The sequence below is a fragment of the Giraffa tippelskirchi genome, chromosome 10 (genome assembly GCF_054371585.1).
Source record: "Giraffa tippelskirchi isolate mGirTip1 chromosome 10, T2T-mGirTip1v1.2.pri, whole genome shotgun sequence".
Lineage (NCBI taxonomy): Eukaryota > Metazoa > Chordata > Mammalia > Artiodactyla > Giraffidae > Giraffa > Giraffa tippelskirchi.
In genome coordinates, this window is record NC_137284.1 from 9,956,595 (window position 1) to 9,984,452 (window position 27,858).

The following is a 27,858-nucleotide window of genomic DNA, read 5'->3' on the forward strand; positions in this document are numbered from 1 at the left end:
TGTTTGTCCAGATCAGCAGGTGGGTCGAGCTGCACCCGGCAGACACCCGCCCCCACTGGGCTCTGGGTCCCCACAAAATCTCATTTGGGCCAGTTTGGGCCAAATGCGGTGTGAGCCTCTTCCTGGCTGGAAGGGGCTGCCTGGCCGAGCTCACCCTGGGCTGCGGCAGTCGGTGTAGAGCTGACTGCAGCTATTTAAAAGACAGAGACATGGTTGATTTTGATTTTGTGGTTGGTTTGATTTTGTGGGGCATTTGCTACCTTTTTTTTTTTTTCACAACTGTGCTCTAAAACAAATCGTAGTATTTAGATGAAGGTCAGGAACAGGAAAACCTCTTTTGGTTCCAAAATTTCTGAGTACATTGTTTTGCTGAGTGGAGGTGAGTTATCTTCCTTTAGGGCTGAAGTCTGTGGCCCGTGTGGTTTGCTGCCCTCTTGTGGCAGAGAAGGGATCCGGGGCTGGCGTTCCCCTCAGACGGGGCCTCGAGCCTGCATTTGTTGGGACAGTTACCGAGCCGCCGCTGGGCAGCCTGTGGGGCAGGAGAGACCTCCCCCCTGGTCTCCGCGAACGAGATTCCGGACCAGTCCAGTGACTGTTCACAGAAGCGAGGTCTGAGGGCAACAATACACACCTTGGCTGCCACAGAGGAGCTGGGGGACCCTTCTCTCCCTGGGCGGCCAGAGCTGGGCCCCCAGGGGCCCCTGTGACTAGAGCCGCTTCCCTTGTGAACAGATACGAGATGTGTGAAACCTGCTCCATCCGTCTCTCCTCAGTGACGGTTACTTATGCGGAAGTCTCTCCCTTCCCAACTTCTGAATGGTCCTGCTCTGCCTCCTGTTGGAGCTGAACCGGGACCCTCAGAATCCATGTGCTGAAGCCCTGCTCCTCAGGGTTTTGGAAACAGGGCCTGTGAAGAGGTGAAAAGCAGGCTGTTAGGTGGCCCTGACTCCATCTGACTGGTGTCCTTAGACGAGGAGGAGATAAGGCCAAGGACAGGGCCTCGGGAGGAGCCACCCCGCTGATGCCTGGACCTGGGCCTTCCCGCCTCCGGAATGTCTGTCGTGTGAGCCATCGCCTGTGTTTTGGTGCTGGCAAGCCCCAGTGAATGAACACACCTGCTGACAGAGTGCCATCGCTTAAGAGCGGTGGTTGCCTCTGAGGCTTAAAGGACACAACCACATGGACGCCCTCTGGGGCCTGGCCACACGTTCTGTTTGTCCAGAGGCTCTGGAGATAAAACACTGAGCAGCTGTCCTCTATTTTCATTTAATCGTCAGAGTGACCTACTTCATAGATGACCACATTCTCAGAAGTTATCCTGCCAGGGTCACCCAGGTGGTGGGGAGAAGCAAGACTCAAACTTGGCTTGCCTCCATCTCTCTCTCTCTCTCGGCCTCAGAGCAGTGGACACGGGCACAGGGAAGGTCAGGGGACAGGGGCTTGGACTGTCTGGCTTGAAGGTCGGCAACTGGTGAGAAGACAGATCCGTAAGCCCGCTGATTCCTGCAGTGGTGGTTGGGCCTCTTCCTTAGCCCATTCCCCTGAAACTCCGTTCTTCTGGAAACTCTCCAGTAGTCTCCTCGAGGCAGGTGGTCTTATCACGTCCACACACCGCCCTTGGGCTGAAAGGTCTCTCTAACAAGTTCACCTGTCTGAACTGACAGACCAAGAGAGGTCATGTACATTCTGGTCTTCGTCAACAGTGACTCCTGACCACACTGTTATTCTTTCAAAATACATTTTATTAGTGGCATATGGAATTGAAAGTGAAGCAATTTCTTTCCAGAGAGAAAGTAAGCCCTGACAGGTTATTAAAAAATGAGCAGATATGTCATAGCAAAAATACTGTCTCCAGTGTAAAGAGGCTAATAGGAATACTCTCTACCAAGGAAATGACTTTACCATGCTGACCACAGTGGACACCCAGTTCAGCTGGGGGAACCTACAACACTGGACAGACATGGAGGCTGTTAAGTCGGGGTCATCTGGACACTAACTGGCCCTTCCTGTCGTAGGAGAGGCAGAGGTCACAAGCCCCACAGTTCACTGAGTGGAACCGGGGGTCTGGGAGGCGGAAGCTGGCTGGGGGCGAAAAACAAGGTGAGCAGGCTCGGGAGCAAGCCCGAGAAAGCTCTTAATCTTGGGAGGGGCTCCAGGGTGCCCATGATGACCCTTCACCGGCAGCTGAGAGCCAGGGGTCAGCAGAGAGTCCTTTTACAGCATCTGGAAACACGTCTGTATTGGTAAGTCAGAGAAGATCTGCACTTTCTTAACAAAATCAGTTTTTCTGTTTCTTTTATCTAATGTTCTTCTAACTCCAAATGAGCTCTGCAACATTCAATGTTCCATTAATTCTGCTGCCCTGTCCCCCCTTCACTGCTTCCACTGGCTCCTTCCTGCCTGCCTCGCCCTGCACTGGGTCCTGCCCCAGAGCCCTCTCCTCGAAAACCCCCACACCCTTGAACACTACAGCCTCTGTCTGTCACTGCTGTAGGTCCCCCAAATCCAAAAGCTGTTTCCTGCATCGAGGCCCTTTCTGTCCTGTTAAGATCTTGCGGTTTCTTCTTTCTAACCTCAGACAATGTGGACTATTCATGAGGAAGGCTCCGTGGAGTCTGTCATCTTCACTGGTCTTATTTTGATCTTAACATGGGCATTTCTCATACACTTTGGAATCCACCCCCAACCGGACACTAAGCAAGGCAACAAAACGAGTGACAGACTGCAGAATTTTTCTTTCTAGATCTAATTGATGAAGCTAAGTCTCCACAGCAGGAGACCGTGCATCACCTCTAAGCTAGCTTCTAGAATACAGCTTCTGGGGGCTTAGGACAGGTCAACGATGCTCTTGTCGCCGAAGTCAATTCCAGAGTGCAGCTTGCCGTCCTTTGCGGCTGCCCAGGGCATGGATGCGGAGGTCCACTTCACCGCCCACTCTCCTGCTTTGTTGACCAAGATGATACCACCTACACCTTTGACCTTTGACTTCATATGACCCAATGATGCATCGGCAGCTTCTTCTAGTGTTTTTCCTGAAAAGCAACGAGAGGTTGAGAACAGCACAAGTTATTGAAAGGAATCTGATGGGGAAATTATTTACAGTATGAAAAAAACGAAGCATGTTAACAAAGATTATTGGTAAGTGATTTCTACTTGAATGTCTCAAACAAGGATTCTTAACTCTCTCCACAAGGCCCCTCCGCTCCACTGGGATGAACCCAGGCTCCGAGTCTCTCTTCCGCCCCCTGGAGGCAGAAGGAGAATGGTATTGCAAATACTCTTCTTTCTGCACCCTAACAGACGGGGACTCGACCTGAAAGCAAAGCAAGGGTTTCCCATCCTTCTCCATCTATTTATAAGCAGCTTCCCGGTTCCACGTACCCTGTTCGACGTGGAAGAGCGCGAGTCTGGCCAGATTCACCTTCAGGATGCTCTCACCGTGCCCTGTTGTTGAGACAGCTCCGATGTCATTGTCAGCGTAACCTCCAGATCCTGCTCAAGGAAGGGGATCGGTTCTAACTGGGCAGCAACAGTCAGGAAAGTCAAACACATATTACAGGTCTAACGCTACATGAAAATTAAATCCCAAGAGTGCCAGGGTGTCATGCCAAGGTGCACTAGTGACCACCGTGCGAATACCCTGAGATCAGGGGACAGAGGGAGCCTCGGGGAGGCAGGCCTGACCTTTCCTGGAGCAGCTGCACCAGGGCAGCCCCTCCTTTGCCCTTGGGCATGTCTACACAGCCCTCACAGGATGAAACATATACACACCCTCTCTGCACCCTCTCCCAAACACACACCCTCCTGGGAATTAGATAATGTGCTCCAGGGTTAATGCAAAGAACACTTCGATGTGTAATATCTTTTTTTTTTTTTTTTGGCTGTGCAGCGTACAGAATCTTCCCTGACCAGGGATCAAACCTGTGCCCCCTGCACTGGGCGTGCGTAGTCTTAACCACCGGGCCACCAGGGAAGTCCCTGTAATATCTAGTGGTGGTGTGCTGCTCTTATGCCACTCCAGTCTAAAAACTGCAGACTTAAAATTCTCAGCTTTCTTAGTTTGCTCGTTTGAGCCCATGCCTGGGAAGAGGTTTCGCGTACTTAACCCTTTGGGCATAGTTAGTCTGCAGATCGTGAAATGGGTTACACAGAAGAAAGAGCATCGGGGGTGTTGGGGTGACTTCAGCACCCCGTGTCCACCTCCCTCTCAAGTCATTCCCAAAACACAGCATCTAGGAATCAGGTACCTGCTGGACAGGCCACCTTCTCCACGTTGTCCCTGGACAACTGTCCCTAACTCGGGCCACCCCCAGAAATTCTACAGCTGCCACAGGAAGAGGAAGAGATGAAGGAAGAAAGAAATGGGGCGGGGGGCGGAGAGCAGAGAATGAGGACAAGACGGCAGGGGGAGGGCAGGGGCAGGGGTCACCCATCCAGCTCACCTATACACGGCGTGTCCCCGACGCGGCCCAGCATCTTGTTGACGATGCCCCCCGTTGAGGTTGCATAAGCCACATTTCCTTGGCAGTCCACGGCAACAGCACCCACAGTCCCCAAGTTTCTGCCAAAAAAACCCAGAAAAAGTGACAGGCTGGACATGAGACACTCCCACAGGTGACAACGTGGCTTAATACACTTCTATGTTAATGGCACACGGGACATGCATTCCCCACTCACGGAGACAGTGAAGAAAGCCTGTTTGGTTTACGTCCCACACATCAGTCAGACTGCTGGATGCACCTTTAGACCTCAACTTTTAAAGGGTCTGTGCAGTCCTGGCGCTATCACTTTCTAGCTGGGTGACTGAGTCTCATTTTCCTCATCTATAAAGCAGGGATACAAATAATTGAGCATTACTTAAACTTTTGGGTGCACCAATATCCTTTGGATCCTCAGCTTCCCATACCCGTCCAGAGGCCCTGAGTTTGCAGGTATGAGATGGGACAACAGCCCAGGTGATACTGATGATAACTGTCTACACACCTCACTCCGCCTGTGTCATGGGGTTTGCTATGAAGAGGAAATAAGCTGGTTTTACTCTAACATTTCTTTTTTTTTTTAATTTATTTTTAATTGGAGGATAATTGCTTTACAATATTGTGTTGGTTTCTGCCATACATCAACATGAATTAGCCATATACTCTAACATTTTATTATAAATGTTGAAGTAAGAAAGTTGAAGGGAATTATTAACCAACAGCAACATAGCCACCACCCTGATTCTATAGTGAACGATATTGGAGGCAAATGTCTAAGTGCTGGGACACAGCAGAAAACTCAGTGCACCAAGTCCCTTCTCCCAGAAAGTTTGCGTTCGGGGCACAGGGTGACAGAGCAATGAAATATGTCAGGTTTTGCTCAACAGAAATAAACTATAACCTATAGCAGCACACAGGGCACCTGATGGTGGAGAGGTGGTTTTATAAAAGCCTCTCTCAAGGAAGTGAGGACAAGTCATGCTGATTGCTGGTGAAGAACATTCCTAGAGCAGGACATGCTTTCCAAGTTCATGGAAATTCAAGGAGGCCACTGTGGCTGGAGAGAACAAAGCGAGGGAGCGAGTGTGGCAGGGTCAGAGGGACAGCCGGCAGGCAGACCGTGAGGCTCTGACAAACAGGGTGACCGTATATCCTGGCTTCCCAGGTCCGTCCTGTTTATGCCTGTTGTCCTGGCTTAATTAACACTGCCCCTCCCTTTCACTCGCAACACTAAGTTCCAGTTTGAACACTGAATCCCATGGTCATCCTGTTTACAGGCCATAGGAAGGGCTTTCAGTTTGAGTGAGGTGAGAAGACGCTGGAGAGTTTGAGATGAGAGGTGTCATGATACAAGTTAAGTTTTAAAAATAACTGCTCTTACCACTGCACCCGTTAAGTTTTCCACTGGAAGTGAAAGTGGATCAGTCGTGTCTGACTCTTTGTGACCCCATGGACTACACAGTCCATGGAGTTCTCCAGGCCAGAACACTGGAGTGGGTAGCCTTTCCCTTCTCCAGGGGATCTTCCCAACCCAGGGATCAAACCCAGGTCTCCCACGTTGCAGGCGGATTCTTCACCAGTTGAGCCACAAGGGAAGCCCAAGAATACTGGAGTGGGTAGCCTATCCCTTCTCCAGCAGATCTTCCCGACCCAGGAACCGAACCAGAGTCTCCTGCATTGCAGACAGATTCTTTACCAACTGAGCTATGAGGGAAGCCCAACCTATCCACTGGCATGGCTAAAATGAAAAGAGATGCGGCATCAAGTCTGGACACAGAGGGCAGGGACTGGGAACCTCAATTACTGCTGCCAAGGACATGGACTGACATGGCACTTTGGGAGGAAAGGAGACTGGCCCCTTCCTTTTTTCCCCTAATTTTTGACTGCGCCTCACGGCATGTGGGATCTTAATTCCCCAACCAGGGACTGAACCCACAAACCCTGCAGTGTGAGCACCGAGTCTTAACCACTGGACCGCCAGGGAAGTCCCTGACTCAGCCATTCTATCCTTACATTTCTATCCAACAGAAATGTGGAGGTAAGTTCACCAAGAAAGCAGACAGAAGGTCCACAGCAGCACCATTTGTAATATCGGCAAACTGCAAATAACACAAGCGCCCATCTAAGTAAATAACTTGTGACACAGACAGGAGACAGCACACTTTGCCACAGTGAGAGTGGACCCTGCTACACGCGACAAAGGGACACTTAAGGAGAGACGGTGCCCAACAGAAGACCAAACCACACGACCTCCCTCAAATAAAGTTCAGAAAGTGGCACCAGGAGCCCACAGAGTTGGGAGCCGAGTGGGCAGGGATGGGGCGGGAACGGCTCTGGGTGCTGATCACACTGTCCGCCCTGTGAAAACTCATCCAGTGCTCTGTAGACAGTCTATGCGCTCAACAGTGTGTGCTATCCTTCTATAAAAGCCATCTTAGGAGAACCACTCTGGCTACTAGTGTGGACTGAGGGAGACCAGAGAGGAAACAGACCGCTTGGGAGGCGCAGAGGCAGCGGTTTGTGTCGGGTGCTTCCAGAGGAGAGGGTGGGAAGGAGGCTGGACCTGTCACGGCTGGTGGCAGCCCCCCTACACGTCGAGGGGTCACGGGGGGCGGGGTCGAGGCAAAAATGCAAAGGCAAATGGAGGCCCGCATGCATGTTTAATACTTAGAAATAATAAGTATGTTCTATCCTCTTACCATGATAAATGTATCTTGAGAAATATTGTAAAGCTACGGTTTTCATTTGACTGAAAGCTGACAAACTACCAATGATGACAATTTAATTACTATCATGCACATCCTCTGTTGATCAGCTGTGATGGCTGGATGGAGAAGGCAATGGCACCCCACTCCAGTGTTCTTGGCTGGAAAATCCCATGGACGGAGGAGCCTGGTGGGCTGCAGTTCATGGGGTCGCGAAGAGTCGGACACGACTGAGCGGCTTCACTTTCACTTTTCCCTTTCATGCATTGGAGAAGGAAAAAGCAACCCACTCCAGTGTTCTTGCCTGGAGAATTCCAGGAACGGTGGAGCCTGGTGGGCTGCCGTCTGTGGGGTCGCAGAGAGTCAGACATGACTGAAGAGACTTAGCAGCAGCAGCAGATGGCTGGATAAGTGGGGAAAAAAAACCCCACAGGCACATACGCAATCATAAATTATAATGCATTTATTCTGTAAAATTGATTTTCCTTGCTTTCATCTCAGGGGGCATGGACCATGTTCTGATGATCAACATTTTCACGTAACATGTATTCTGTTGACAAAGCGCCAAATAATACAACTTCTCTTGACTCAATGTATTAATAATTCTTTAACAAGTTTTTATTTATTTTTAAAAAAAAAATTTTTTTTTTAAAAATATTTATTTATGTATTTGGTGCACCAGGTCTTATTGCAGGATGCAGAATCTTTTTTAGTTGCAGTGTGCGGGATCTAGTTCCCTGACCAGGGATGGAACCTGGGGCCCCTGCATTGGGAGCAGAGTCCTAGCCACTGGACCACCAGGGAAGCCCACAAGTTTTTAATTAATTTTAACTTGGAGAAGCTTCACTCTGCTGAGGCAGCAGCACTGGAATTATATACAAAACTCTTAAAGCAATACTTAGCTTTGGAAATGAATCCTGATTCTTACATTACTGCACTCAAATGCTATATGAAGCCATGAATGATAAGCTGTTAACAAGGAGATTTCACTAAATATTTTAATTTGAACATTTAAATCATAATCACTTTATTACGGTCACTTTTGTCATCTCTTAAGCAGTGTCTCGATCCATGCATACTAAATTCTCCTTTCAAATTTCAATGCTGGTATAAAGAAAATTGAAAATCGCAGTACGTTGCTTAATCTCCTTCAACTCTCTCTTCAAGTGATACTTACACTTCAGTTAACAATGAACAGAATGCCAGTCTCCATAGAAACTGTTTTCAGGATCATTTGTACATGCATCTTCTCCTTCAAGTTAGGCAAATATTTTCCCTTATTTCAATTTCCTTATATTTTATGATGATATCATTTTTCTTGCATATCTCACACGCACCTTTGGCTTTGTTTCACTAAACTTTAAAAAGATTTCTAATCCTTTCAGTTCAGTTCAATCGCTCAGTCGTGTCTGACTCTTTGTGATCCCTGGAACCACAGCACGCCATGCCTCCCTGTCCATCACCAACTCCTGGAGTCCACCCAAACCTATGTCCACCGAGTCGGTGATGCCATCCAACCATCTCATCCTCTGTCACCCCCTTCTCCTCCTGCCCTCAATCTTTCCCAGCATCAGGGTCTTTTCCAATGAGTCAGCTCTTTGCATCAGGTGGCCAAAGTATTGGAGTTTCAGCTATGACATCAGTCCTTCCAATGAATATCCAGTACTGATCTCCTTTAGGATGGACTGGTTGGATCTCCTTGCAGTCCAAGGGACTCTCAAGAGTCTTCTCCAACACCACAGTTCAAAAGCATCAATTCTTCGGCGCTCACCTTTCTTTATAGTCCAACTCTCATATCCATACATGACCACTGGAAAAACCATAGTCTTGACTAGATGGACCTTTGTTGGCAAAGTAATGTTTCTGCTTTTTAATATGCTGTCTAAGTTGGTCATAACTTTCCTTCCAAGGAGTAAGCATCTTAATTTCATGGCTGCAACCACCATCTGCAGTAATCTTGAAGCCCGGAAAAATAAAGTCAGCCACTGTTTCCCGATCTACTTGCCATGAAGTGATGGGACTGGATGCCATGATCTTAGTTTTCTGAATGTTGAGCTTTAAGCCAACTTTTTCACTCTCCTCTTTCATTTTCATCAAGAGGCTCTTTAGTTCTTCACTTTCTGCCATAAGGGTAGTGTCATCTGCATATCTGAGGTTATTGATATTTCTCCTGGCAATCTTGATTCCAGCTTGTGCTTCCTCCACCCAGCATTTCTCATGATGTACTCTGCATATAAGTTAAATAAATAAGGTGACAATATATAGCCTTGATGTACTCCTTTTCCTATTTGGAACCAGTCTGTTGTTTCATGTCCAGTTCTAAATGTTGCTTCCTGACCTGCATACAGGTTTCTCAAGAGGCAGGTCAGGTGGTCTGGTATTCCCATCTCTTTAAGAATTTTGCACAGTTTATTGTGATCCACACAGTCGAAGGCTTTGGCATAGTCAATAAAGCAGAGATAGATGTTTTTCTGGAATTCTCTCGCTTTTTCGATGATCCAGCAGATATTGGCAATTTGATCTCTGGTTCCTCTGCCTTTTCTAAAACCAGCTTGAACATCTGGAAGTTCATGGTTCACGTATTGCTGAAGCCGGGCTTGGAGAATTTTAAGCATCACTTTAGTAGTGTGTGAGATGAGTGCAATTGTGCGGTAGTTTGAGCATTCTTTGGCATTGCCTTTCTTTGGGATTCGAATGAAAACTGACCTTTTCCAGTCCTGTGGCCACTGCTGAGTTTTCCAAATTTGCTGACATATTGAGTGCAGCACTTTCACAGCATCATCTTTCACGATTTGAAATAGCTCAACTGGAATTCCATCACCTCCACTAGCTTTGTTCATAGTGATGCTTCCTAAGGCCCACTTGACTTCACATTCCAGGATGTCTGGCTCTAGGTGAGTGATCACACCATTGTGATTATCTGGGTCGTGAAGATCTTTTTTGTACAGTTCTTCTGTGTATTCTTGCCATCTCTTCTTAATATCTTCTGCTTCTGTTAGGTCCCTACCATTTTTGTCCTTTATTGAGCCCATCTGTGCATGAAATGTTCCCTTGATATCTCTAATTTTCTTAAAAGATCTCTAGTCTTTCCCATTCTATTCTGTTCTAATCCTTTAATAAGTGTAAAAGTCAAACAGACTTTTTTTTTTTTTTTTTTAGAAATGAAAATTCATTTACTTGTTCCTTTGCTAAAAATGTATATTAAAATTATTTTGCTGATACAAGGTAACTTAGAAAAACAGGGTATTAGTTCAACACAAGAAATTTTATGTCTTCAGCATTGTCTTGAAGTGCCCTTTCATATTATATAGTTTTTTTTTTTCCCCCCACCCACCTCCCTCCCCATCCCATCCCTCTGGGTCATCCCATTGCCCCGGCCCTGAGCCTTTGTCTCATGCATCAAACATGGAATGGTGTTCTGTTTCACATATGATAATATACATGTTTCAATGCTATTCTCCCAGAATGTCCCACCCTCACCTTCTCCCTCAGAGTCCATAAAATTGTTCTATGCATCTGTGTCTCTTATTCTGTCTCGCATATAGGGTTATCGTTACCATCTTTCAAATTCCATATATATGCATTAGTATACTGTATTGTTGTTTCTCTTTCTGACTTACTTCACTCTGTATAATGGGCTCCAGTTTCATCCATCTCAGTAGAACTGATTCAAATGTATTTTTTTTTAATGGCTGAGTAATATTCCATTGTGTATATGTACCACAGCTTCCTTATCCGTTCGTCTGCTGATGGACATCTAGGCTGCTTCCATGTCCTGGCTATTGTAAACAGTGCTGCGATGAACATTGGGGTACACGCATCTCTTTCAATTCTGGTTTCTTCAGTGTGTATGCCCAGCAGTGGGATTGCTGGATCATATGGCAGTTCTATTCCCAGTTTTTTAAGGAATCTCCACACTGTTCTCCATAGTGGCTGTACTAGTTTGCATTCCCACCAACAGTGTAAGAGGGTTCCCTTTTCTCCACACCCTCTCCAGCATTTATTGCTTGTAGACTTTTGGATAGCAGCCATTCTGACTGGTGTGAAATGATACCTCATTGTGGTTTTGATTTGCATTTCTCTAATAATGAGCGATGTTGAGCATCTTTTCATGTGTTTGTTAGCCATCTGTATGTCTTCTTTGGAGAAATGTCTGTTTAGTTCTTTGGCCCATTTTTTGATTGGGTCATTTATTTTTCTGGAATTCAGCTGCAGAAGTTGCTTGTATATTTTTGAGATTAATCAAACAGACTTTTTTTAAAGCTTCTGTTAAGTTATCAATAGAGAGGAACAGTTTGGACTAAATAACTGCAGATCATGAAAATTCAAAATTTATTTCATATTCTGTTAAAGTCCATGATTTGTTCTTTGAGGAACTTCTGTAATTTTTGCTGAACTCTTACTTAATTTAATTACTTTAACAGCATTTAGTTGGTATAAAATTCTGTTGTAAGGTCAGATGTGAGTCTAATCAAGCCGTTCCAGCTTCAGCCACATCTAGAATATCTCACAGTGGACCCTCTACTGTCCCACATCACTTTCAGTATTGGAGCAGCTGAGGGCTCGTCTCCTAGAAGCAAGTTCACTGTGAGCTGGACGTGCCACAGAGAACACTTCTGGACTCTTGGCCAAACTTTGCGCTTACACACTTTTTATGTACCCACCATAGCTCCACTATTACAGGCTTGCCTTGTTTTTTCAACATGTCTTCTGATCATGGTACGTTCTAGTGGAACTGAGTTTTTTTAAACTTCATGTATTGTCAGGGAACGTTTGACTTTAGGATTCCTTATGTTGTTTTCTGTTTCTCATGAGCCCTCTGTTCCTTATCAGTTCCTGGTACACAGGAATGAGTCCAGCGGCATGCTGTTCCCAGGACTGAGGTCATGGGATGGAACGCATACATGGATTTCCTTCAGTAACTTTTACCCTACGGTAAAACTCTTTAGTCATAACCCTCTTACTCAAGTTATGGATTGTCTTCTTGCCTTGTGATGATTGTTATTCCCTTGGTAATGGTTATTCAGTTCAGCCGCTCAGTTGTGTCCAACTCTTTGCGACACCATGAATCATAGCACGCCAGGCCTCCCTGTCCATCACCAACTCCCGGAGTCTACCCAAACCCATGTCCATCGAGTCGGTGATGCCATCCAGCCATCTCATACTCTGTCGTCCCCTTCTCCTCCTGCCCTCAATCCTTCCCAGAATTAGGGTCTTTTCCAATGAGTCAACTCTTCGCATGAGGTGGCCAAAGTATTGGAGTTTCAGCTTCAACATCAGTCCTTCCAATGAACACCCAGGACTGATCTCTTTTAGGATGGACTGGTTGGATCTCCTTGCAATCTAAGGGACTCTCAAGAGTCTTCTCCAACACCACAGTTCAAAAGCATCAATTCTTCAGTGCTCAGCTTTCTTCACCGTCCAACTCTCACATCCATACATGACCACTGGAAAAACGATAGCCTTGACTAGACGGACCTTTGTTGGCAGAGTAATGTCTCTGCTTTTCAATATGCTATCTAGGTTGGTCATAACCTTCCTTCCAAGGAGTAGGCGTCTTTTAATTTCATGGCTGCAATCACCATCAGCAGTGATGGTTGTTATACGTCTGGTTTTTGTTCTTTGCTTTATTTTTTACCTAAAGCTTCCTTATATAACAATATATAAACTCACACAAACATGAATAAAGCACCCTTGTTCCACTAGCGACTTGGGTCCCCCACATCCCTCTTTTCTTCTCTGGCTAGTTCCTCAGAGTGTGGAAACCTGCCGAGCTCACTTTTCTGCCAGGGCTTTCAAGACCTCCTTGAGAGGACGCCCTGTGCCTTCGTGAGCGGTACAAGTCCTGTGCAAGGGCTTTATTGGTTTTCCATGTAACCTGAGCGATATTAATCTCTCTCTTTTGCTTTCTTTTCGTCGACTCTGATCCACCAGGTTCTGGTCTGTAAAAAAGACAGCAACAATATATGATTTCATCTCTCACTTTACTACCCATTAAATGAACCTATCTGAATTCTCTCTCCTAGATACTCATCATTAGTTTTTCCCCCCTTATTACGTTTGGCATTTTATCCAATTTTGAAATAATGTTTACTAAGCCTAGAAGTGTCCCATTAAAAAATTTTTTTTTTTAATTTATTTTTAGCTGTGCTGGGTCTGTGTTGCTGCACGGGCTTTTCTCCAGTTGTGGATTGGGGGAAGCCTCTCTTTCTTGTGGTGCAAGGGCTTCTCATTGCAGCGACTTCTCTTGTTGTGGAGCATGGGCTTCAGGGCATGCGGGCTTCAGCAGCTGTGGCACATGGGTTGAATAGTTGTGGCTCCCAGGTTCTAGAGTATAGGCTCAATAGTTGAGGCACATGGGCTAAGTTGTTCCATGGCATGTGGGACCGTCCCAGATCAGGGATCGAACCCATGTCTCCTGCACGGGCAGGCGGACTCATTACCACTGAGCCACCAGGGAAGCCCTCCCATTGTTTTTTATAAACACTATGTGATGAGGTCATGAAAAGCACCATTATACTTGGCCAAATTTATTAATTTTCTAAAGATTTTTCTTGATGTGGACTGTTTTTAAAATCTTTATTGAATTTATTACAACACTATTTCTGTTTTACACTTTGGCTTCTTGGCTGCATTGGAAGGTGTAGTCTTAACCACAGGACCACCAGGGAAGTCCCAAATATTATATTATTCTTTCAAGAACATTACATCTATGTTTTTTATCTTTGCCTTTTCTGGTTATCAACTGTCTGCTGTTTATCCAGCCTTTCCCCTCCAATTCCAATAACTGCACATGTTCTTTTCTGGTGTATGATTCTTCGTGATTAGCAATTAAATTTTCCTTTAGTAAAGAACATGAAGTTGTCAGGATTTATCTGAACTGTTCAAGTTGGGGATTTGGCGAGAATATTTCGAATTTTCACTGTTTTGATACATAATTAAATCTTCATTGAACAAAGAATCTGTAATGTTCTCTTTGTGAGTTTTATGTGGGTCATCCTGGAAGAAGACCGCTTACTTTTAAAGCAGACCATTTCTTTGAAGATTTTTTTACCCCTTTTTTCCTTTCAGTTTTCTTTCATGAGTTCCTCTTTAGTATTCTTTTTCTATCAAAATCTTGACTTGTACCCATTTTCAATAATCTAGGAATTAGAAAGTGAAACGTAACTATACTGACAGTGTACAACATCAGCATATATTTTCATCAAAATTAAGGGCAAATCCAAAAAAAGAGAATAAAAGTAATTTGTAGATATAATTTCAAAAGTTAGTTTTTTCTAAAATTCACAAAATTATTAAGGTCTAAACATTTGTTATAATTAATGAATAGAACCATTTAAAATAAAAATTACCTAAAAGTTGAAAATTTCAACATTTAAAAAAGTTTAATTCAACCTTAAGTATTACTTTTTTTTTTTTGGCTGCCCTAGGTCTTATTTGCTGTGTGTGGGATCTAGTTCCATGACCAGGGATCATACATGGGGCCCCCCCTGCACTGGGAGCACAGAATATTAACCAATGGACCGACCACCAAGGAAGTCCCTCAATCTTAAGTATGTTTATAAGAATAAAACCATTCATAATTCTAACATTCAGCATCCATTTAGCTGCCAGCATAAAGAGTTGGTTCCTTGTGCAGGTTCTGTCTAGACCTGCACTGCCCAATACAGCACCGCTGGCTGCTGAGCACCAGAGATGCGGGCGGTCCCCGGTAAGACATGCTGTCAGTGCAGAATGCATGGCAGATTTGAAAGATTTAGCACGAAACCATATAAAACATCTCATAAATAATTTCTTACGTTGATTACATGTTTTTTAAAACACTCATTTATCTTTAATTGAAGGATAACTGCTTTACAATGCTGGTTTGGATTACATGTTGAAATGATAATATTTGGGGTATAATGAGTTAACTATAAATATGATTAATTTCACTCATTTTTGTGCTTTTTTAATGTGGCAATTAGAAAAGGTTAAATTATATATATGGCTCTCATTTTTTCTATTGGACAGTGCGGGTCTAGACCTACATATTCACAAATCTCAGAGTAGTGGGAACTGGCCCTCAGTGCAAATCTTGCAGATATTATACTAATTCGTGGATAACTCCAGAATTGCAAACTGAGCCATGTAGAAAGAAAAAGGACACTTGGCACTACACAGAAACAACACTTTGTTATACAAGAATTTGTTTCAAAAAACATCGTCTTTTTTTCTTACCTAAGTCCTTCTGCTGTTCAGTCCTTCCCCCACACTCCAAAGCAGGGTCTATTTCTGATGTCAGCAGTGGTATAATCCACAAGCTTTTAGACTCAGGTGGCCTTTACTTCCAAGACACAGAGCAAGAGATGCAGAGAAGCACTTCTCTGGGGGCTGAATGATATCAGTCACAAGAGTGGATGATGAGGGCGACCGGCAACACTGTGCCATGGCTGAGTGACAGAGGTGCCCCATGGGTCTGCAATAAACCAACTGTTTTGTGTATTTGCGCTATGCTACTGCTTGTGTGCTAAGTTGCTTAACTGTGTCCGACTCTTTGCAACTCCATGGACTGCAGCCCGCCAGGCTTGTCTGTCCTTGGGATTCTCCAAGCAAGAATACTGGAGTGGGCTGCCGTTTTCCTCCTCCAGGGGATCTTCCTAACCCAGGGATCAAACCTGCGTCTCCTGTGCCTCCTGCATTGTAGGCGGTAGGTGGTTTCTTTACCCACTGAGCCATCGGGGAAGCCCATTTGTGATATGAGGGTCTTCTAAAGTGCAGGGTCCAGGACAGGAGCCCCTCTTGCTTATATGGAAGAACAGTACAGGCTGGGAGAGATGGTGTTGTTGCAGAAGTTTTGGAAGCAATATGGCAATATCTATTGAAATGGACATAAACCACTGATAAAGCAAACTCACGGACACAACAGCACCTTTGGTAAAGATTATCAACAGCTACCAACATATGGCCAATCTTGTGAAGCAGATTCTTAACCTGGGACATGTTGTAATCACCTGGAAAACTTTTCTTCTAATGGACCTGCATGGCCTCTGCACCTCAGCTCCACTAAATCAGATCCTGTAGGAAAAGAGCTCAGACGTGTATATTTCAGAAAAGCTCTTAAGATGATACTAAAGTATACCTCTGATTAAACATTACAAATCTAAAAGGGTGTGTAGAATTAATAGATTATATTCCCTTATATTCTTTATTCTGGGCCACATTCAAATTTTATTTTTCAAGTTTTGCTTTAAACAGGGGGGCTTTTATTTGGCACTTTTGAATGGGTAACGCAGAAAACAATAATTCAGAACACATGATTAATTCACTTTCCAGGGCTATGCTGACTTCTCTGCCCCACGGAAGGTGCCTAAGTAAGTCCACAGGGTAGTGTAGATCACAGAGGACCTGCACAGCGTACTGAAGACAACAAACTGATCAAGAAGCTTGCACGTAATTAATACATCAACACCCAGCATTCATCTTTTAAATCATGTTGGAAAAGGAACTCTCAGCTGACTGTGAGTGACTATTTATAAGAGTAAAAAATGAGGTTAAATTTCAGAATCAAAGAGCAGCTTTTCCATTATTTAGTGTGAACTATTCTATACAAAAACTGAAACTACCTTGTGATATTGGACTTTTTTAAGAAATGTGGATAATCAGACATGTGTCAAACTTCCACATCTGGATAACTCCCCAAAATGTGAGCCACAGATGACACTTACTTCTGACAGTCTGCTTTCTGAGCATCTTTTTCAAGCTTTTCTTTTTCCAGGCGTTTTTTGTTTCTTTCTGTTACCAGTTGTTCTCCAGGAATTTTTGGAATCCCACTGGCTGCTGCAAATTTTGCTGCACCTTGGTCAGTCAGAAAGCAGTGAGGTGTCTTGAGCCAGAAAGAAATGGGAAAATAGTTGGTTTCTTGAAAAAGTTAAACTCTTTTTAATTGTTCCAGCTGTGTGGAAATAATTATTCTCTCTGGGTAAAAGCCTCAAGAATGCAAATTCCACTGACATAATTTTCTGAATGTTGAAAAAAGCCTACCTCTCTGAGTTTTTGTCTTTTCAAAAACCACCAAATGATGGAATATTAGGAATTCAACTTACATATGATCTTAAATTTTAATCCATTTTTATTTTATGTATGCTACTTATTTATTTACTATGCTGCATAGTTTCTGAGATCTTAGTTCCCTGACCAAGGACTGACCCTGGCTCCTGGCAGTGAAAATGCAGTGTCCTAACCACTGGACCACTGGGGAATTCTCCCATACATGCTATTTCCACAGCTGGTCTCTTCAGTTTGAATATGTTATGTTACATGTGTTGAGAACAGGCTGAAGAAAATACAGGAAGAGAACATGTAACACCTGGTCAAGTGATCATGAGTCAGAATCTGGGTTTCCTTGAGAAACTTAAATAATAACATTGTTCTTGTTCTTTCATACAATTTTAGGAGAACAGTGATCTCAAGTGTTTCCCCACAGTCAGACCCCTTTTGGTTGCTGAAGTGCAGCAGTGACAGTTACTTAGGAAAGGGTGGTTTGGTCCCACATACCTTGTCCATAACAAGTCGTGCGAGTTTAATGGGATTTGCGACACAGCGGACTGCAGACACCGCCCCTGCAGACAGGTCTTTTCCATTCATGATACTGGCATCCATTTCAATCTCACCATTTTCGTTCAAGACAGATCCACAACCTAAAACCAAAGAGAAGTCGAAAAGCAAGAGTTAAGAATTTAGAAATGGCTTCAGAGCTTGCTCTCTAAGCTGCCTACTTTAATTCATCCTCTACTTCTCTGTCAAAGGAACATTTCTAAAAACACAAATCTGACTCGGTACCCCGTGACCTACAAAATAAAAGGTATGAAGCCCTTCCTGATCTGGCCTCTGACTTGCTCTTCCAGCTTCATCTCCTCTCCATGGCAACATTTTACTGCAACATTAGGTTTCCTTGGACGTATTAAAACCATCAGGTCTCATTACTCTGTTTCCTTTACCACTGGCAGCTTTTCTCCAACGTTCTCTACCTACACGATACCTGTAAGTGTAGTTGTTCTTAACCTCCAACTGGCTCTGTTTCCTCAGAGGGATGAGAACAAAGCTCAAGAATATTTAAAGGAGTACAAAAATATCCAGCACCTAACAAGTGTTTGGTATCTAATAAGAAATCACCAGGCACAAAAAGGAACAGGAAATTATGACCCACAATGAGCAACAACAACAACAACAAAATCAATCAATAGCAACAGACTCGGAAATGACATAAATCATGGCATCATTAGACAAGAACATTAAAACAGCTGCTGTAACTATTCCATATGTACCAGAATGTGGAAGAAAATATGAAAAGGACCCAAAGAGAACATCTAGAAATGAAAAAGAAAAAGTCTGAAATGAAAAATACACTGGATAGGATTAATACCAAATTAGACACTGCAGAAAAGATGAATGAACTTAAGACACAGCAAAAGATTGAAAAAACCTTGAACACAGTCTATCACTGAGCTCAGGGACAGTTTCAAGCAGTCCAGTACACGTGTAATTGGAATCCCCAAAGGAGAGGTGAGACAGAGGGACAAAAAATGTTTAAGGAAATGATGAATTTTCAAATTTGGTGAATACTATAAATTCACAGATCAGAAAAGCACAACAAACTCCAAGGAAAAGTAACATGAAGAAAACTACACTCAGGCATACCATGATCAAACAGCTCAGTGCTAATGAGAAGAGGAAATGTTAAAAGCAGCCAGAGAAAGACACATTAGGCATAGAAGGAGAAAGAAAAATGATAGCCCATTTCTTGCCAGAAACAATGCAAACCAGAAGACAGAGGAGCAACATCTTTAAAACTCTGAAAGAAAAAAAAATGTCAAGTTGGAATTCTACACACAGTGAAAGTGTCTTTAAACAACCCCAAAGACTTTTATAGGCATACAAAAGCTAAAAAAAAAAAAGTCATCAACAGCAGCTGTGCAACACAAGAAATGTTAAAGAAGTCTTTCAAGCAGAAGGAAAATGACCACAGACAGTGATCAGGATTCCCCCAAAGAATGAAGAACACTGCAAACAGCTAACGAGGATACGCAGAAATACCTTTTCCCTTTACTTTTATAGTATCTTTAAAATAAAACTGTTTAAAGTAAAAATAATAACAATGCATTGGGTAACTTATCACTTATAAAACATATGAAAACAGTAGCACAAAGGCTAGGAAAGGAGAAACAGGTGTATGCTGCATAAAGTTCTTCTATTATGCATGAAGTTTGATATTACTTAAGATAGGCTGTGATAAGTGAGAGACGTATACTCTAAACTCTAAAACAACCTTTAAAAAAGAAGTTTAGTTACTAGGCCAACAAAGGAGGTAACAAGGAATTATAAACATTCAATTATTCCAAAAGAAGGCAGAAAAAAGTAGAAAAAGAGGAAAAGGGGAACAGTGAATAGATTGGACAAAGAGAAGACAAACAGCAAGATGACAAGTTTGTGCCAAACCATATCAGTGATCACATTAAATGGAAATGGTCTAAACATCTCTGTAAAAAGCCCGCCAGGATCCTCTGTCCATGGGGATTCTCCAGGCAAGAATACTGAAGTGGGTTGCCATCCCTTCCTCCAGGGGATCTTCCCAACCCAGGGATCGAACCCAGGTCTCCCGCTTTGCAGGTGAATTCTTAACCATCTGAGACACCAGGGAAGCCCCAGTGAAAAGCAGAGATTGTCAAACTGTATGAAAAGATAGGACATAATTATATGCTGCCAATGAAAAATCTACTTTAAATATAAAGATGCAAATAGTTTCAAAGTAAAAGAATAGACAAACTATATGCCATGCCAAAATGAATCAAATGAAAACTGGAACAACTATACTAATATCAGGCAAAGCATACTTCACAATAAGGAGCATTAAATAATAATAAGGACACTAAGCAATGATATAGGGGGTCAGTTCACTGAGAAGACAACAATCTATACACCAGATAACAGCTTCAAAATATGTGAAGTAAACACTGATAGAACTCAAAGGAGAAAAAGACAAATCCACCATTACAATGAAAGACTTCAATACTCCTGTCTCAGTAATCAGTAGCAATAAACAATCAAGATACAGAAGGTATGAACAACATTATCAATGAACTTGACCTTATTTCTATACAACAGCAGAGTACATTCTTTTTAAGTGCAAATGGGCACGGTAGAACACATTCTGAGCCAAAAACCAAACCTTACGAAGTTTAATAAGAATGCAAATCAGATAAAGCATATCCTCTGACTGTAACAGAATTAAACTAAAAATCAGTAACAGATATTTGGAAAATCCACGAATATTTGGAAATTAAGTATTATATTTCTAAATAATTCATGATATAATGAGGAAGTCACAAGGAAAATTAGAACACATTTTGAATGGGATGAAAATCAAGACAACATACAAAAACAGGTAAAAAAAAAAAATCAAAGCAGTGCTAGGGTAAAATTTAAAACATTAAATGCTTATATTAGCAAAGAATAGTCTCAAATTAATGATCTAACAGGAAAAAGAAAAATAAATTATTCCCAATGCAAGCTGAATGAATAAAGGAAATAACAAAGGTAAATCAATGAAATTCAGAATAGAAAAAGAGCAAAAGAAAAAAAAAACAGAAAAATCCACAAAATCCACCTCCCAAAACAAAAGCTAGTTCTTTGAAAAGAACAATAAACTTGATAAACTCTAGAATGACGAAGAAAAAAAAAAAGACATAAATTACATACATCAGGAATGAAAGAAGGAACCTCTCTACAGACCATACAGATATCAAAAGCATAACACAGAAATGTTGCAAATTCAGCAACTTATATAAAATATAAACATTTCTTGAAAGACAACTGACAAAACTCACTCAAAGAAGAAATAGATAACCTGAATAGTGCCGTGTCTATTAAAAAATTTGATTTCTTAGTTAAAAATTTTCCATCAAAACAAACAAAAATCAATCTACCAATCCACCAAAAACCAATCTACAAAATATTACAAACAAATAATGCCAACTTTATATAAATTCTTTGAGAAAAACAGATGAGAAGGGAATACTTTTCAATTCATCATATGAAGACAGCATCATCCTCATTTCAAAACCAGACAGATGTTATAAGAAAATCAAACTATAGACCAGTATCTCTCATGAACATAGATGCAAAATCTTAAGAAAACACCATGAAATCAAACTCAGCATTTTATGTATTTATTACATATATGTAATACGATATATATATATACATATATATGTACATATATCACAACAAAGTGGTGTTAATCCCAGAGAAGAAAACCTGGTTCAAAATTCAAAAATCAATCAATCTTCACCATGTCAACAGACAAAACAAAAACCATATGATCATCTCAACAGATGCAGAAAAAGGACTGGATAAAATTCAACATCCATACATGATTAAAAAATCTCAAAAAACTAAGAATAAGGTGGGACTTCCCTGGTGGTCCAGTGGTTAAGAATCCGCCTTGCAATGCAAGGGACACCAGTTCAATTACTAGTCCGGGAAGATGCCACATGCTTCAGAGCAACTAAGCTCGTGGGCTGCAATTGCTGAGCCCATGGGCTGCAATTGCTGAAGCCCCTGTGCTTAGAGCGTGTGCTCCGCAACAAGAGAGCCCCGGAGACGAGAAGCCTGCACACCGCCATGAAGAGTAACCCCCACTTGTGGCAACTAGACAGTCTGTAGGGAAAATTCTATAGAGAATACTGTAGGGAGAATACATTAACTATTTAAAGTTTTGTGTAAATACTGCTCAACTCTGGTGAAAGCTGCTGCTGCTGCTGAGTCACTTCAGTCGTGTCCGACTCTGTGCGACCCCATAGACGGCAGCCCACCAGGCTCCACCGTCCCTGGGATTCTCCAGGCAAGAATACTGGAGTGGGTTGCCAGTTCCTTCTCCAGTGCATGAAAGGGAAAAGTGAAAGTGAAGTCGCTCAGTCGTGTCCGACTCTTAGCGACCCCATGGACTGTAGCCTACCAGGCTCCTCCGTCCATGGGATTTTCCAGGCAAGAGTACTGGAGTGGGGTGCCATTGCCTTCTCCGCTGGTGAAAGCAAAGGGTCCCTATTTGGTTGCCAATCTGAGTCTAAAGAATATTTCTAGCATTTAAATTAAAACTGTTGGTGTCTAATAAATAAACTACTTTTTAATAAACAAAGTGTTATGAAACAAGCTTCAAATATAAAATGAAACCTATATTGAAAGAAGAATACAATGTAAACAATGTTTTAACAGACATTCAGATAAGCTTTGTCATGAATGCAAATTATTGCCACCTAACTCAGTAACTGCCAGGGCTCAGCTTTTTGTATGCAGTTCCCAAATAGTTCCTCTAGAGGATTATAGCAGAGGTTGCTGAAAATAGCTGGGAAAGGCAAACAGAAAAAAGAGCTCGAGATGGAGAGCATGCTGTTAAAAGTTCCACCTTTACCCCCAGATCTTAGATTTCCTTCTTTTCAGCTGGCTCTCTTTTCCCTTGATGTGCAGAGTGGACATCTGGGGAACGAGAAGGGAGCCACTCAGAATGCAGGCTCCAGATTCAGAGCAGAGGAACGAGAACCAGCAGCTGCAGCTCCCTATCCGACTCTGTGCGACCCCACAGACGGCAGCCCACCAGGCTCCCCCGTCCCTGGGATTCTCCAGGCAAGAACACTGGAGTGGGTTGCCATTTCCTTCTCCAACTTAGCAGCAGTCCCTAGCTTGCCACTGCACCCCACTGGTTTAGAGGGTGGGAGACCAGAATGCCTTGCTCCAAATGGAAGGTCTCCTGTGAAGAAGCGGGAACTGTCAGCCAACGGGGTCCTGACTGCTAACAGGCACAGAGCTTAACCAGTCCCCCATAGGCTGCTGCTGGCAAGGGGTGGAAGGGCGTTTAGTAAACTCTGGCTCAACAAACAGCCGCGGGATGCAGTTATGTCTCATTCCACGGGTCAAAGAGTGCAGGGTAGAGGCAAGGGGACAGAACCATTACTAAATATCTGATGACTAACTGGTTAGATTTCCTGAAATTCTTTTCTGTAACAGATGTCAGGCGGATGGGTGGTACAATTCTAAGAAATATTTTAATTCCGAGATTTTAGGTTTTCTATGTCAAAATAAAGGGGAAATGAGTGTCTTCTAGCCAGTTACTTAATCTCTTTGTGCCTTAGCTTCCTCATCTGAGAAATGAGCATAACAATTACACCTAATCACAGGACAGAAGTGCAGATTAAATGAGTTAATCAGGCAAGTTTCTTAGACTATGGTTTGGTACACAGTTAAGACACTCATAGTAGTTATGATAATTATTACTCTAAAAAAGGATTTATCTGAGTAAAAGGTCACAAAAGAATCACTCTTTGTGAATGCATTTATGCGAAACAACAGAAGTGGGCCTTTGTGGGGTCAGGATATGTGGAGGGGTCATCTGGGTTTGCCTGCAAGAATGTGAGGCATGGAAAGAATGGCCACTATATCGCGGATGCCGGATTGTCCTTGAAACACAGTGACTTGGTTAATGCAGTAATGGCATGTCCTGTGTGTTCTCAACAATGCCCATGGCAACTGCCAAAGGAGTCTGAGGCCACACCAGAGTTTCTAACTGGTGAGGAATTGGCAAACGGATTATACTGGCCTCCGTTCTCTGAGAGAGGGTTCTAACATACCCTGGTTTTTGTGGACTCCGCATCTGGCATAAACTCTCCCTTGTCCCCATGCAAACCAGGTACCACTGTTAGATTAGAGAAGCTGAGTACCATGCAGGAGTACCTTCATCAAACAGACAGTGACTGAGGTCACATTTCAAAGGTTGTGGATTGTGATATGCAAAACTGGACAAAAGAATCTGGCACCGAGTGGAGGTTCTATCTCCTCTATAACCCCCACAAGCAGCAGGGCTGAAAGGGAAAAATGGAACATTAAGGCAGTACCTTAAATTACTAACAGATAAAACCACTGTGGCTGGGTTGACTCAAGTACTGTCCAAGGCTTTAATACATCTGAATGATTAACCAGTAGGACTGCTGCCTCATATGCCAGATTGGGAACCCCCAAGGAAGTGCCTAATACCAAAAAGGTGCTTCAGGAAACAGCCACTGCCCTCTCACCATGGATCCACGTGCTATGGTTCTGAGGACACCAGAGGACACCAAGCCCCGTCACACCTGGGCGAGGGGATCAGCTACTGGGATTTGCAAGTGGACATTCTACCCGGATGGGGGAGGAGGGGCCACTCAATCTCCACTCCCACTGTCCTGCTGCAAGCTGGGCTTGTTGAGATGCATCAAACCTGCAATGGAAGGTGCAGCTCTAAAAAAGGAGAAGGGGAAGGTTCTGGTCTGGGGTATCCTGCCCCCAGTCCGTCTCCTCAAGCCTGACAGCACTGCCTCCCCTGGCTAACACGTATGGTATTTACAACCAGATCAAGTTCCTAAGGCTGCCAACCTCCCTCTCCTCAAGGCCAGGTGGGCATGTTCTGTTTCCCACTGGAACGATCATTCTGCTGCCATCTTTGTGCCCTTCATTGGGCTGGAGGACATGACGGCACACACAGGGCCTCACTCATCAGCCCTGAATGATAGCCAACAAAGCCTGTCCTTCCTGCACATTAAAAGTCTCCAGTGAGACAAGCTCTCCTCCAAAACAGAATAGCCTTGGCCATTATTACTGCCTTGCAAGGAGGCAGCTCTGCCGTTATCCAAACAGAATGCTGTGAGCTCATGTCTGATAAGTCTGTTAACGTGTCACTTTTATTAAATCACAGGACACAAGTGAACGCTCTGAGTGGTTTGGCCCTCAGCCTAGAAGACTTAGCAATGATGGTTTGAATCATGAGACTCTTGGTGGAAAAAGGTATCCGTGATCTGATAAATTGTCTTAACCCATGTTTTCTTTTGTATGTGCCTGTACTCTTGCTGTGGCATCTGCCTCCAACGCAGGCAGACAGCCGCCAAAATAAGCCACCCAAGCAATTAACTCAGGGCACATTGCAGAAGAGAAAGCGTGTGGGAGTGTAACGGCCAGTCACGACGGGTGGGGTTCTGGGGCAATCTGAGGCACCTCACCCCTTCCTCTTTCCTTGGAAGGGGCCCTCCACTTGCCTTCCTGCACCAGAAGCTGCCCAAAGACACAGCCTTGAGATGTGGTATCGAGAACCTAGATAAGGCCTCTAAATGAACTTTTCAGATTCTGGTGAGCACAAACAGAGGGCTACTTATCCAGCAAGACAAGCCTCTAGTGTAGGTTCCCATGCTTATTAGACCCACCACCTACCAATCTGGAGTGATCTGCCTTTTCCTGCAGTCTCTCTGTGGCCTCACTCCCTCCATTCAAATGACACCCTGAAGCTCCAAGGTTGCCATGTTTTGTGGGGTAAGCAGTCCACTCCCTTACCCCACAAAAAGATGTAATAAAAAAGTCTCTTCGTATGTGGATTCCAGAAAGCAGATTAAAGAAGAAAGGGTGAATAATGAGTTTTAAAATTCTTTAAAGCAACTTGTTCAGTCACTAAGTCTTGTCTGACTCTCTTGTGACCCCCATGGACTGCAGCCCACCAGGCTCCTCTGTCCGTGGGATTTCCCAGGGGAGAGGACTGGAGAGGGTTGCCATTTCCTTCTCCAGGGGATCTTCCCCACCCAGGGATGGAACCGGAGTATTCTGCATTGGCAGGCAGAGTCCTTACCCCTGAGTCACCAGGCAAGCCGCAAAGCAACTTGGTCAACAGGTAGAAAAACTAAGCCTTTTGAGCATATTATGTTTTACCATAAGGCTGAAGAGATGCAGCGACACTTTAGAAAGGTTCTGTTTATCTGGCGGGGGAAGCTGAACCCGGTTTGGCGCTGGTCACTGGTTGCAATGCACATTTACCTGCGTTGAACTCGGGATCGTCTTCCAGCACAATCACGGCTCCTTCCACCGCGTCAACGGCGCTCCCTCCCTGCTTGAGGATGTTGTAACCCACGGTGGCGGCTCTGAGGATGCCCTGGCGCACCCGCTCTTTCCGGTCCTTGGAGATGTTGCTGGCTCCGCCACCGTGGACCACGACGACGATGGGGTTCATGGCGACGGATCCTAGGGATCAGGAAGACGAAAGCGCCCTTTCAGGCGGGTCCAAGAGACCCGCACGGGGCTTAGGTCTCCCGCTGGGGACAAGGTCCAGTTTCTACTGCTGGAAGGGAGCAGTTTTTACAGCCTCAGGCGAATTACCGAGACCCAGGGAGTGCGGCGGGAAGAGGAGGCGGTTGGGTGTGAACTTTGCACGAAAAGCCCAGGGTGCCCTTCCTTGCCCGGCCCGGGGCACCTGCCCGCCTCGCAGCAGCGGTGCGATGCTCCGCGCCCCCTCCTCGCCCGCTGACATCCGGCCTCAGTTTCCCCGGGGAACCCCGGCTCAAGGCCGGGGCCGGGAAGGGGCGGAGATGGCGCCCCTTCCACCCCCTCCCCGGGGACCGCAGCTCCAGCCTTCCTCCCGGGCCCCACGTCGAGCCTTGGTTTCCCGGGGGCCTGTCCGCGCTCCCACCCCCGCCGCGGGGCCAGGGGGAGGCCTGGGGGAGGCCTGGGGGCTGGAACTCGCCAGCGCCTTCCCGCTTTAAGCCCCGGCACCCGGGAGGGTGCCTCCCCCGGTCTGGGGAGGCGGCTTCCCGCAGGGCCCGTCGACTTACCGAGGACGCCGCAGGAGGCAGACGCCGGGGCTTCAGGCTGGGCCGAGCCGCCCGGCGGCCTCGGATCCTGCACAGGCGGGTCTCGCGGCAAAGACGCTCTGGAAACCGCTCCGCCGGCAACCGCTCGGCGGGCAACGGCTCTGCGCCTGCGCACGAGGGCGGGGCAGCGAGCCCCGCGGAGTTACCGTAAAGCCTCGACGCGCCGCGGGGGCGCAAGAACTGCTGCCAGCGTCGCCACAGCGCGCTCGTCTCCCGCGGCCCGGCTCCTGGGGCTGGAGCTATGCTGGCCCTCCGCGCACTCGAGCTTCCTATTGGGATTCGGGGAATTCCTCCTCCTCCTCCTCCTCCTCCTCCGTGTGAGGCCCGCTGGTGGGGTGGCTGGCAAGAAGTGACGTGCCGAGGTTTTGTAATTGAAAATTGAAAAGCCCCAGTGCACGCACTGAAGTCCTTCCTCTGCCCGGATGTTTCGCAGGCTTGCTAGTTATTTTCTTCCCTTTAATTGTCTCACCCCTTAACTTTTGGTAGAGATCAGAAAGATAATCTCTGTGATTGGTCTGGTTCTCTGCCTGCGGTTCACTGAAGAGTCTGAAACCCTTCCTCTGAGCCTCAGGATCCCAGCTCTTAAATTCCTTCAACCATAAGTACTTCAATTTTTTGTGTGTATTTGACATTTATACTCCTCTTTGTCCCTGAGTCTTAAAGGCTCTGACACCCCCACCCCCATCCAGATGATTAAACCAATCACCTATATTCCCTGCTATCCAGCCTCCCTAGATTACTGTTACCATAGCCACCTTCAAATAGAAGTTTGCATTCTATCCAAATAAAAATTAAGATCATGGCATCTGATCTCATCACTTTACGGCAATAAAAGGGGAAAAAGTGGAAACAGCGACAGATTTTATTTTCTTGGGCTCCAAAATCACTACGGACGGTGACTACAGCCAAGAAATTTAAAGATGCTTGCTCCTGGGAAGAAAAGCTATGACAAACCAGCTTTGCCTACAAAGATCTGTATAGTCA

At 44.7% G+C, this 27,858-nt stretch overlaps 1 protein-coding gene across 1 annotated transcript; it reads right to left on the minus strand.

Annotated features, from left to right (window-relative positions):
- Positions 1-1,724: 1,724 nt before the first annotated feature.
- Positions 1,725-26,912, minus strand: ASRGL1 (asparaginase and isoaspartyl peptidase 1). The gene is made up of 7 exons (XM_081534795.1): positions 26,836-26,912; positions 26,045-26,248; positions 17,720-17,862; positions 16,891-17,048; positions 4,443-4,561; positions 3,382-3,492; positions 1,725-3,032 (listed from the first exon to the last, which is right to left on the minus strand). The coding sequence occupies exons 2-7, from the start codon at positions 26,235-26,237 to the stop codon at positions 2,827-2,829; spliced, it is 930 nt and encodes a 309-aa protein (XP_081390921.1). The 5' UTR covers positions 26,238-26,248; positions 26,836-26,912; the 3' UTR covers positions 1,725-2,826.
- Between the last annotated feature and the right edge of the window lie 946 nt (positions 26,913-27,858).

Excerpts from the sequence above, each read along its gene's own strand:
- ASRGL1 (XM_081534795.1), bottom strand. The coding sequence starts at position 26,237 with ATGAACCCCATCGTCGTCGTGGTCCACGGTGGCGGAGCCAGCAACATC. Across the intron at positions 3,493-4,442 it reads CGGGGACACGCCGTGTATAG|GATCTGGAGGTTACGCTGAC; the intron begins GTGAGCTGGATG and ends TTCCTTGAGCAG. Across the intron at positions 3,033-3,381 it reads GCTCTTCCACGTCGAACAGG|GAAAAACACTAGAAGAAGCT; the intron begins GTACGTGGAACC and ends GTTGCTTTTCAG.